General features: G+C 38.2%; 1 protein-coding gene across 1 annotated transcript in view; it reads right to left on the bottom strand.

The window, feature by feature from the left end:
* Positions 1 to 674: 674 nt before the first annotated feature.
* LOC137876265 (gamma-aminobutyric acid receptor subunit beta-2) overlaps positions 675 to 12,201 on the bottom strand; it is a 60,137-nt gene continuing 48,610 nt past the window's right edge. The window contains exons 7-10 of the mRNA XM_068715686.1: positions 10,439 to 10,591; positions 8,040 to 8,284; positions 7,027 to 7,167; positions 675 to 5,213 (exon numbers count right to left, since the gene is read on the bottom strand). Of these exons, the coding sequence (XP_068571787.1) occupies positions 4,866 to 5,213; positions 7,027 to 7,167; positions 8,040 to 8,284; positions 10,439 to 10,591 (887 nt within the window). The 3' untranslated portion in view covers positions 675 to 4,865. The remainder of the gene's footprint in view (positions 5,214 to 7,026; positions 7,168 to 8,039; positions 8,285 to 10,438; positions 10,592 to 12,201) is intronic.

A 12,201-nucleotide genomic window follows, 5' to 3' on the forward strand; every position in this document is an offset into this window, starting at 1 on the left:
TGATACCACACTACTCAAGCAGGGTCTCTCAGCATCACATAAGCATTATTTCCCTCAACATTTTTATGCGTATTACTGATCTGTGTGATGTGAAGCCTTGAAATTGAAATTGAAATGCATGAGCAGTGGTTTGGAAAATTTAGCCACTCACTGCCAGCAAGTGTAGAGGTGACCTTAAAGCTACTGAGCTTTGGAATAAAGTTATTTGAAAATCAAATGAGCTTTGGCCATCAGCATTAAATCCACAAATCACATAAACTAAAAATGAGTGTACCAGAATATGATCTGTACCATATTACAAAGGTTTTCTGCAAATCTTTTTTTTAAAATGTTAAGTTCCTGACATACATACAATTACAATTGTAGAACAGCTTGTACGCATAACGTACATGTACTTAAGAGAAACATTCATACAACTTTAACCGTGATGTAAGTTCCATGGTGTTACTTGTTATTAATTAGTAGAACTAGTACTAAGTGTCATTTAAGATTTCAAATGTATCCCAATTAATTGTGTTATTTGAGGTTTTTCAAGTGTGATACACTGTAACTTGTAAACAGGCATGGTCGCACTGGGTTTCTTTTGGTTAGCAACACATTTTGAATATAAATGTGATCACATGCCCAAATAAACTCTCACAGATTTAGAACTGTATACAATATTTATTGACGATGTATTCATCTCCATAGGTTTTTCATAGTAAAGACAGACACTGACTTTTACAGGGCTCATCTTTGAGAAGGGTACAGCTCTGGGTTTCAGGGAATGTTCTCGTGAGTGGCACATACAAGGATTTTTCAAGGTGGAGGGTGTTGAGAGGGTAGAAGGATTAATGCTCCTTGGAGTGAAGTCCAGGGTAGCAGGAGGCTAAGGCTTCTTCTGTGAGTGTGTGCAAACATACACTGTCACCAAGATGTGTCATTTAGGCTTTTAGGATGTCAGTCTGTCCTTGCTCTCCGGAGAAGACTCTGCCGTCTGATGAAAACCTTGCATTTCCAAAAACCTTAACTTTCCAGGAATGAAGAGATAAAAGCCATTTTCAAACCATGTAAACCCATGTATTTTTTTCAACTTTATACATTGGATCTTGACAGGACTTTTTAAACATACCTGTATTACGTTTCCAGAATCACTGGAGGACAATGTAGTCATTCTGTATAGTATAAATGTGAAAATTGCCAAAATTGGATTTACAAGGTTTTGCCAAAAACAGTGTTTGCATTTTTTTTTTTTTTTTTTTGTACACAGGAATATAGAAGTATAAAAATATATGAAACAAAAAAGCGCTGTGAAGTACAAACACATATTCAAAGTGTAGAACTTATGAAGCAGACCTTTCTTGCCAGGTGCCAGTGTGCTTTGGAAACACATTACTGTCTGGCGAACATGCATCCACCACACACTCTCACACTCACATAGACCATGTCATACCACACACAGTATTATTCTGAAATTTAAGAAATGTATATTGGATAAGTTGAGACATGTCCTATGGCTGAGGTGGATTTAGTACCTTAATAATGAATTTTCAAATATTTTAGGTGTTAAGATTCTGCCAATGCTAAAAGTGTGCTTTTCTGTTTGTACCGTAAATGTGCACTGTGCACAGTATGATGGGCCTTAAACAGAGAAAGCAAACACAGTACAGAGAAAACATCTGAGACGAGCTCACTAAGGTACTTGTCCGTAAGTACAATTCTTGGGTTTAAAGTTGTAGTTTGTGGTTGTATTGTTGTTAGTGTGAATTGTGCTGACCTGAGATGGTTGACTTTCGGGCTGATACAAAGGCATCGCTAGCCTCTTTATCACTTGACCCTTTTGTGTGTGTGTGTGTGTGTGTGTGTGTGTGTGTGTGTGTGTGTGTGTGTGTGTGTGTGTGTGTTTGAAAAGGTGGTGTACGTTAAGCTGTTTCTAGCTGATCATTGGTACAGGAAATTGTATTACTTTTGCTGACACATTGCAGCAAATACATGCTGCAAACGAAGATCAACTACATTCATGAATACAGTATATGTTACATTTTGGCAAAACCAAAGAAATGTGCTTCGACAAACAGAGCAAAAAGAAAAAAAGGTGATCAAGTGACACTGTAAAATAGACTATTTACATAATCAAAATCAGCCTTTGCATTCTCTTAGCATTACAGTATAAATTATATTGAAACTGTCCTCTATCTTTTCCATTGAAAGTTATTAGGTATTTTTTACACGATTAAAATGCTCCAATTGATGATTAATATTATACTATTTGATATATACATACTTATTTAAATATGTTTGTTTTGGGACGAGATCCCAAATTTGAGTGCAACTCATCGTCATATATAGAAAAATTTACAACGACAAAAATCAGTTTAAGTAGATCTCAGAATCTGTCTGGATCCTTTTGTGTATGTTTTTTTTTTTCAATTCTTAAAAAATAAACAAACAAAAAACAAGAAAAATTAGAAGAATTTTGTTTGACATAATCACCAGAACTATCAAAAACTCCCAAAACTAAACATAACAATTTACTTGCGCAGTTTTCAATACTTAGATCAACACAATGTGAAAATGGTTCATTTTGATGAGTAACATGTAAACACCAGTGAGGTTATTGTAAGTTAGAACTATGCACAATGTTCAATCAAAGCTTACATTTCAGTTGTTGGGCAGTGCTTGTGAAAATGCATCATTGTGTCATTCTTAAAACAGTTGGAGCTGTTACGTAAATACTTTTTAGAAAAATGTAAATATTCTTAATAACATTAATATTTGAAATACCAATCAGATATAGTTTTAATAAATTGTAATTACAGACTTATGTATGCTCAATTGTGATTTGAAATAATGTGAAATTAGTGGATTGAACACAAAAAAGCATAAATTAATTGAAAGAATTTAGTGAGCAAGGACAGAAGTGAGCAAAAAACAGAATATCAAGGTGTTACTATACAGAGCATGCAGTGAGACGTAACTGTATGTGGCTACGTTTTAAGTGACAAATTATAACATTAAGTGTTTACACACACCTTCACAATCAATGAATGGCATACCAGGAGTTTGATCTCTGTTGTTCGGTAAAATCAAAAGAATCATGTGAGACAAAGGCTCCAGTTCCTAGTTTGCATTTTACTGTGATTGGTGAAGGATATTTGGAGTCGCCTTCTCTTCCTTTCTATGAGCCTTTGTCACTCGCAGCGGCTCTAGCTCCTGATGTGGTACTTTGTGTATGCAGGAAAGAGGCCATAATGCCAGAGTTCATTCATACGGACATTGTGGCAAATCTATAGGGAGAGGGATACGAAACTCTTATGTATTGCAGCCCTAGTTTTATTTCTACATTTGAACCTTGTTGTAACTGAAACATAACGTGTGACTGTAATCCTATTAATGTAGTTCCTCCCTGTAAGACAGTCCCCATAAGCACCAGGTATTAGAAGAACGATACAGCCTCTATGGCTTTTTAAGAACTTGTGTGCAAAATCTTTTATAAAAATCTACGTTGTGTCCAAAGCACAGCATCATTAGTAAATAATCTGTAATTATCTGTTACAAGTTGGTTTTGGATGTACGGCTATATCCTTTATGAGCATCAATTCATTTTTCAATCTGGAAACAATGCACAACTTGGAGGTTTTAAACTAATGATAATTATATTAATTTGGCTTGCTAGTCAGATGCAATGTATAAACTCATAGGCAACAAAAGGAAAAACCACTTGCAAAACATATATATATATTAAAATAATGGTGTCAAAGGCTGATATTTGAAGGTTTGTTTGTGCTTTTTATGCATTGTGGCCTTTCTATGAAGCGATAGAGTCCTTTAAGCTTGAGTATCAGTGTTCTTGTTGAACCTTGAAAGAATAATCATTGATAATAAAGTGCCTTTTTCAACAGTTCAGATTTTTTTTCTGTCAATATAGTAAATACATATCCAGGAAGTGAGTATAGAGGGCTGAAAGGGGAATTTTGTAGGTCATAGTATCCCTAAAATAAAAGCTATACATGTGATATTTATATTTAAAGACTAAACTACGTTCTTCAGATGCAGTCGTCCCCAAAGACCTTTATACTGTCTGTATGTGTTTTGGAGTAGAATCCAATATCAATAATTATAATAATATATTTAAAGCCAATTTGGCAAAAGACAAATATTTCATATTTTCTTTCTTAGTGCAATCTAAGTTAAAACCTGGATTTTTTGGAATGCTCTTTGTTGATATTACATAATGCTCCCGTATTAAAATGGTTTATGAACTGAGAAGATGCTTAGAAATAAACTATCTAGTGCTCCCAGTATAATAAAGTAGAAAAAGATTGATACATTACTTCCATAGTACATTATATTGTAAATTGTGAACTTCAGGCCCTTATAATATTAGTATGAAATCAATGCTAGTAACAATATATTTTGTGTTTGACATAATTAATCTTAGAAAACTCTGCTGACCTGAAACTTGCTTTAACACTATTTAAGTACTGCTGTTAATAGTAAATTATCATTGTGTCAACTGTCAATTGGTTTCTAACTGATATATTTTGGCAAATATTTAAGTGTGCTGTAGATCTAACATAATACAAACATAAAAAAATATGCAAACAAACAAAAAAATGGCAAGATACACAATGCACAGAGTATGTACAATTTAAACAATTACTCAGGAACAGGCACCTTATATATTTGTAATCTCTCTTTTATAAGGTTTTCACGTGTTAGCCAGCAAATGGGGTATTCCAAGATATGATGTTTCCAGTCCTGAATATAGTAATTCAGTCCAGTTTTACAAGGTCACATAAAAATTAAACAAACCGAATACAAACAACAAATGAGCAACATATTTTGCTGTTTGTTCTTGCACTCACTGATGTCCTTTGTTTCTTTTAATTGACGTAGTAAAGCCAGTAAACAATGTTGAAGAAGGAGAAGACAGTCGGGAAGATAATCCTCGACCATTTGTCAATAGAGTTTACATCAGTCAAGTCTGGGATGTTGATCTTTAGCTGAGAAGCACGCCTCCGTAGTCGGCTCTTCTTTTGAGTCATGTGGCACTCCAGCGTGTTCCGACCAAAGTTGTGCCTGGCCAGCCCTGCTTTGCGGTACTGTAGAGTCGAGCTATCGTATGTCAGCATGGTATTTCGTGGGTCGTTGAGACCCAGAGCCAGCTCTGAAACGCCCATGTCATTCTTGATGTCCAAGGTGCCCAAAAGGATGTTTTCATGTGGGTCCATCTACCCAAGAAAAAAAGAGTCAAGTTTGTGTAGTGTATTAATATCAGGCAACAACAGTTTTCTCTAAATTACATTTTTCTAAAATAATTGAAAAACAAACCCGTAGATAATTATCATCATCTATAGAGTGTTTCAGTTTTACCTGCCAGCACCAAACATGGTAAACATGGAACTCCTAAGAATATTGGACCTATTCACCAGGCTCCCAAAAACACAACTTCAAATATATGCTCATGTTAAACTGATATATTTAACACGAGCATAGTCTGCTAGAAGTCATCCATAGTCTGGAAGTGGAAACCATCCAATGCTGTGCAGCAAGCAACATCAACCCTGAGGCACAAAGAGATCGTGGGGCAAGTTCAGCAGGGAAGAGGAGGCCTCGGCCTGACGGCAAGTGAACCAACTTGGCGAAAGGCCACAACGTCAGAACGGAGAACATTGGTGGTCGAGGCTGTCTCTCTTGTGAAACAGGGACAATGGATGCGATGGGAAGGTGTGGAGAGGAGAAAGATCAGCTGGAGGGAACTATGGGAAATGGAAGCAACAAAAATTTGCTTTATCATCAAAGCTACTTATCACGTCCTTCCATCACCAAAGAATCTCCATCAGTGGTATGACGAAGATCCAAGCCTCACGCAAGGCAGATATACCTGGCGGCACAACCAAGTCTTCAAAAGCCTGGCATCAGCGATTGACATCAAGCTGTGTGCGACCATCTCCTTGCCCCTGAGAGTAGCCAATCCCCTGAAGGCAACAGCATTAGTCCGAGAAGGACAAAAAGCCCCCAAACATCCTTCCACCAAGCGAGAAATGTGACACTTAATCATGGCCCGCGACTGGAAGATGCTGGAAGACATCGGCCAGCAATTGATCTTTCCTCCAGAGATTGCTTCCACCAACCTCAAGCCAGACCTTGTACTCTGGTCCCCTTCACTGAAGACTGTGTACATCATAGAGCTCACAGTCCCATGGGAGAACGCGCTTGAAGAGGCCTATGAACGTAAGAAGCTACGCTATGCAGAGCTTGCAGCAGAAGCAAAGCAGCACGGTTGGAACACAAAAACCTGTCCAGTGGAAGTGGGATGCAGAGGATTTGTGGCTTCTTCAACCATCAGAGCTGGGAAGCCACGGTCGGGCTCTGCGGCAAACCATCAAGGTAATCTCAGAGGCGGCTGAAAGAAGCAGCCAGTGGATTTGGATCAAGCGGAATGACCCATGCTGGGCTCCAAATAAATCAGCATAACCCACTTGGGAATCCCCACCTGTTAACCATTCAAGCGTCAACCATTCTCACTGTTGTCAATTTCGAGACAGTTGGGCACGGCACACAAGCTGAGGGCTGATCATCCTGCAGCTGGCCGTCCTTGGGGAGGGTGTATAGTGTTGAAAGGCCGAAACACCCAATGACACAAGGGAACATTACTGATGATGTGTTCTGGGCCCAACTGTCCCAACATTTTACAACCTAAACCAGACCGAGATACACCCCACACAAGCCGTAAAACCCCCACTCGTCGATTGTCAACCACTCAAAACAAGGTTAATTTCCTGGAAGTGCTCACCACCTTGGCACAAATGATAGATAAACATCATGTCCTGTGTTTTTTGATTCTGCTAGATGTGCAAACCGGTAACCTATTTTCAACTTACAATAATCAACACATAACAACAATAATGTAATAATATGTCAATGTTGTGTTTGTCCTGCTGCCTCCAAGTGGCCAAAATACAATCTACATGTAAATGTTTACTAGCAGTTTAACACAGTTTGACATTTTTTTTTTTTACATTTTTTTCATTTTAGCATTACCTTGTTCTTTTGTTCACCAAGTCCAATTGCTCCATCATCCACAAAGATTGGTTCCCACATGGAGTCATGACCATCAAGATCCCTTTGTTTCATTCTTGCATACAGAGTATCATCTCTGCCAACTACATTCCCCACCAGCCACTGCAAACATAATCACCAGGGTTACTTGAGCAACTGAAAAGTAAATGCAAATACGTGTGGACATGAACTGCAGGTAAAGAATAGTGTTATTAGAGGATTCATTACATTACATTACATTCAAAACAAAAGTCCAGTTGTAGTCCTCCTTTGCCGTCACTTGATACTACAGGATATCAATGCAATCAATTTGTTCTGCTCAGTAAAGACAGTGTTTTGTATTCAACTAATATCAGCACGTCCATGTGCAGCCACGTTATGGTGGCTATTTTGTATCTCTGCTAGTAAGTATTTGGTTCACTTCACCTGGGAGCACAAACTGAGGAAGTGAACACAACTCTTTCTATCAAGACAAAGAGCCAAGTGGCTCTGAGACCTTCTTTCCCTCGGTTGCAGCTGGCAACATGTCTCATTTGGATTTCAAACAGGGCTAGTACAAGCTTATTAGGCTGCCTTCCTTGGCACACTAAAGGCAGGAAACATTAGGTCAACCCTCTATTTGAAGTGGTGACATTTCTTTTTCTTCCTTGTAATTATTCTAAGCTCCTTAGACAGCTTTATGAATAATTAAATTTAAATTCCACTGCAAAGAAAAGAAAATATGTGATTTTGTGAATCTAGAGCAAAGAAAACTGCTTTCACTTGAAAATGTGAGAATGTGGAAGCTCATCATCAAGTCTGTGCCTCTACAGAAGAAAATGGATAGATGGAGGCATTTTTCAGAAACTCAGAATTTATGGAAATACAGGTTAATAAACTCCAGGCTAAATACAGGTTGATAAACTCCAGGCTATTTTTATTGTTTATTGTTTTATTATTTTTAGAATTATGCAAAATTAATAAACTAAACAAACTCCCGGCTAAGGTATTCTTACCTTGTTTGGATCCATCCTCATCTTTTCATTGTTAGCTATAGTTAGTTTCTCAGCTGCCCTTTTCTGACGTTGAGGGCCCCGTCCAAAGAATATGTAGTTTACCAGCGCATACTCCAGCAGAGCCAGGAAGACAAAGACAAAGCAGCCCATGAGGTACATGTCTATGGCCTTGACGTAGGGGATTTTGGGGAGAGTTTCTCTCAGGTGGGTGTTAATGGTAGTCATGGTCAGCACCGTGGTAATGCCTGAGGACAAAGACCAAATTCATTACATTATAACAGAAACAGTATGAATCAATGTTGCAGTTGAAAGTACGTCATTTTTATGTAATGCACTCACACATTGACACATTTTCCTTTTTATTAAATCAATAACAACTAGACACCACCTTGTGATGAGATCACACCAGCTGTGAAGCCAAATTGGGTCAGGGGCGTAAAGTGGGTTATTCGACTTTCCATTGGCATTGTTTCTGTGGTAATTTTAACACATTATGTGCCACCATCATTTCAAAACTTTACTCTCTGCTCTGTTCTTGTGTGACAGTTTTATGTGTTCTAATGCTTGCGACTGCGAGACATCCTTGTGATTTACTTGATACCATGTCTGTGCTTGATTTGATACCATGTCTGTGCTTGATTAAGCCTGCCAGGATCAATGAACCCAAGGGACTTACCCCCATGACATCAAACCATGCATCGGGGAGACGAGCTAAAAGACGTGCACCTGAAGCGCTGCAGAGATTTGAAATTCAAATGTCAACCATGGTCTTGTTCATTAGCAGAGAACTCCTACTGAGAAAAGTTGTAGACAGTTTTCAAATCCTCGCCCAGCAAGCTGTGGCTAATAGTTACTGTCAGATTGAATGTGCATATCAACGTGTTGAGTTTCTGCTTATTATGATTGACACACTTACTCTTGCTGGTAGTGATTTAATTTCATATTCTTGTTTTTGCAAAGTAATGGCTGTTGGATGTAGTGTGCTTACAATGTGTGCCTGCAGTATTATATGCAGGAATTGTAAATGGCATGAGAGGCCTGATTCTAAAGCTTAAATGTGATTTTCCTTGCATGATTAAATAATTGTGTTCTCAGCTCCTATAGAGCTCACAAATCCTTGCACGCGTACCTGTCTATTCTACTGTGAAAGCACACAAAGCATAATTTTTTTAAGGCAATTTCTATTGAGAGTCTCAGTAAACAATTACTAAATTATTTTACAGCTGTCACAAAGCTTTCAGGTGACCAGCGCTCAAAATAGGATTCAGGCAATTTTCCCAAGCTGTTGCTCCAAGGGCTTAACAATAACAACAAAGGATTCCAACAGCACAGTGGTCATGTGATTCAGCCATTACAGGTCCATTTTATTGCCAGGAACCAGGTCAGAATAAAGTGGTTCCTGAATCTGGTGTAGACTAGGGGGTGACCCAACATTTCCCAACTCTGCTGACCTGCCTCCATTATGGAGTATTACCTTTTTTTTTTTCATTAAATCCCATGCATGCCCTACCCCCGGATCACTAAATGCAGCTCAGTCGTCAATCAGTGAAATTGCCTTGTCGACTAAAGCGAGGGATGGGTTGAAGGATGGATGAAGCTGGGTGGAGGGAGCTGGGTGAAAAGAAGACAGGGAGCTTCCAATAAACACTGAGGAAGCTAGGAGCGCAATACAAACCTCACAGGCTACACTGTCTTTACATATTTTAGGATGACGGGGGAGTATTGTGACCACCAGAAAAGCTCAGAGGCTCTTGAATTAAGCGGAAACAAATCAAACTAGTCATCCACCATAATCTGTCTGTGGGATGCAGCAACATGTCTTGTACTTGGATGGATATTTGACCGTGTTAACATCCACAGTGATTGTAAGAGAAGTAAAACAGATACAAATGAAAATGTAACTTTCTGGCTAATCCTGGTATGTAAAAGTAAAAAATAGGCACATTCCCTGTAAAATAATTAAACTAAACTAAAATGAAAAATGTGTGGATCAGTGCAGTACTGTATAATGGCCATGTATAAAATGAATAAAGACAAAACGCACAGTGATTAATGAATCAATTGATAGATTTATACAGGTAAAATTTGAATAATATAATAAAATAATATACACATATACAGTATATGCTTTATACCTTGTCAGTATACTGTATGTTTAGGTCCGCTACATATGTTCTTGCCTGACTTAATAATGTGAAATATTTTTTCCTCAACTTGACACCCTCAGGTTACTTGTCTCCATTTGCCCTTGGAGTAAATTATGTGAATGTTATGAAGTAAAGTTTTGTGGAAAAAAATGTAATCTTATGTTTAGCTTCCCCTGGTCAGTCTATTTTTATTTTGAAAGTGTCTACCCCAATCTCCTGTCAATCTGTCTATATTTGTATTGCAGGCCTCACCCAGAGCCACTCTGGCAGCCGAGGCGTCATAGTTGATCCAGAAGGAGACCCATGAGAGGATAGTGATAAGTATAGAAGGCATGTATGTCTGCAGGATGAAGTACCCGATGTTTCTCTTCAGTTTAAAACTAAGGGACAGACGAGGGTAAGCACCTGCAGAGAAGAGACAGGGAAGAAAAACAGTGATGGTTTTTGATTTGATCTATGGTAAAAGGTACAGTGTGGTTAAATGTAGGCACTACATCTTACTTGTTTAATGTTTGGGAATGTCATTTTTTAAGATTATTACCATCCAAGTTTACTACTAGTAGGCTATGGAGTAAGGATGCTAGTTTCTGCTTTTGTAGTCAGCCATTTTGGTGCACTTATTGTTAATCACAGGTTACAAATCATGTACGAATAAGGATACCAATGTTCAAACCTCCCCCGTGGTTGACATTGTAATCCTTTTTTCACAACAGAATAACAACATCATGGCACATATGCATTTGCTACTGAATAAAACCATTTATTGTTTTTTAAAATGGCAATCAAAAAGTCCTCTGGAGAGAGTCTCTCAAAGATCATAGAAATAAATAAATACTTTAATTATTGATGTATATGTCTATTTATTCTTTGTTTAATCCATGTACTTTTGAAAAGAACAGACTGAAACATTTTCATTCAAATGTCCCTGGGCCTGAAGTTACGTTGTGTCCAAAGAACAAAATAGAAAGACTCCAATCCAGAAGAGGGAGGCTAGCAATTTTGCTTCATAATAACCAAAAACAACAAATTGATTATGAACGTTGATGTGAGAGTACCCTAAAATGTAGACTGCATTCTTCAGCAGTTCTTCTTCCAACCTCTTTTATCAACATTAGCCTCTAGTTCCTGGGTTGCAGAAGCAACTCAGTAAAATATCATATCTGTTGTGTCCACTGAACTGACGCATCAGCGCTCTCCAGAATTACCTGTTCTCCACTGCCTCTGTTTGTACACAATATTGCAAGAAGTTTGATGGTTTGTCTGTTGAGGAGCCTCTTTTTTTTTTTTTTTGCTTATCTTGCTCTATTTGAAATAAGCCCACAGCAGGAGTTTTGGGTTGGGCAAATTGCATCACCACACATATTTCTCTCCTTTAGGGAATTGGCTGTATTTTGGTTTGAGTTGAATGGGGTAAGGAAACAAAAGAAGAGCCAGAATACACTGCAATATAAAGTTTATTGGAGAGTCATGCAGAAACAGAAGAGGGGCAAGGAAGGAATATTAAGTCGTTGTAATGAAAGCATCAACAACCCACCGGCCTCCGCTCTTCTTAGAATGTCATGGACCTGCTTTTTTATTTAGCTAATGTTAGCATGAGCCACTGAGCGAATTCTTGAATTATTTCTTTATGAAGTGAGTGAGTTTAGGAAAAATACCAAAGCGGAGGTGTAACATTAAATATTCATTATTCATAAGGCAACGATGACATTGCCTATCCTTGGAGTGGAACATGTCACTTGTATTTGGTAAATGCCCAGGCGCTTGTGCTGATGTTTGCATCTCTATGTGCCCCCCAGGTCATTCACTCCATATCGCAGTAGATAGCAAATTAAAAGGGAATCCCCGCCTACCATATCTCTCTATAAGGCAATTACATCAGGCACACTGCAGGGACACATTGGGTAGCTTACAAACACATACACTCATGCATATACAAACATTCTGCATGTATCAGAAAGCATTATGTTATTAATAGGGTTGTGTGGAACGTGTGACCCCTGCAGACAAAACTAGCC

Source organism: Cebidichthys violaceus, unplaced genomic scaffold, assembly GCF_023349555.1.
Source record: "Cebidichthys violaceus isolate CVI_PGR_0920_01 unplaced genomic scaffold, fCebVio1.0.p SCAF_20, whole genome shotgun sequence".
NCBI lineage: Eukaryota > Metazoa > Chordata > Actinopteri > Perciformes > Stichaeidae > Cebidichthys > Cebidichthys violaceus.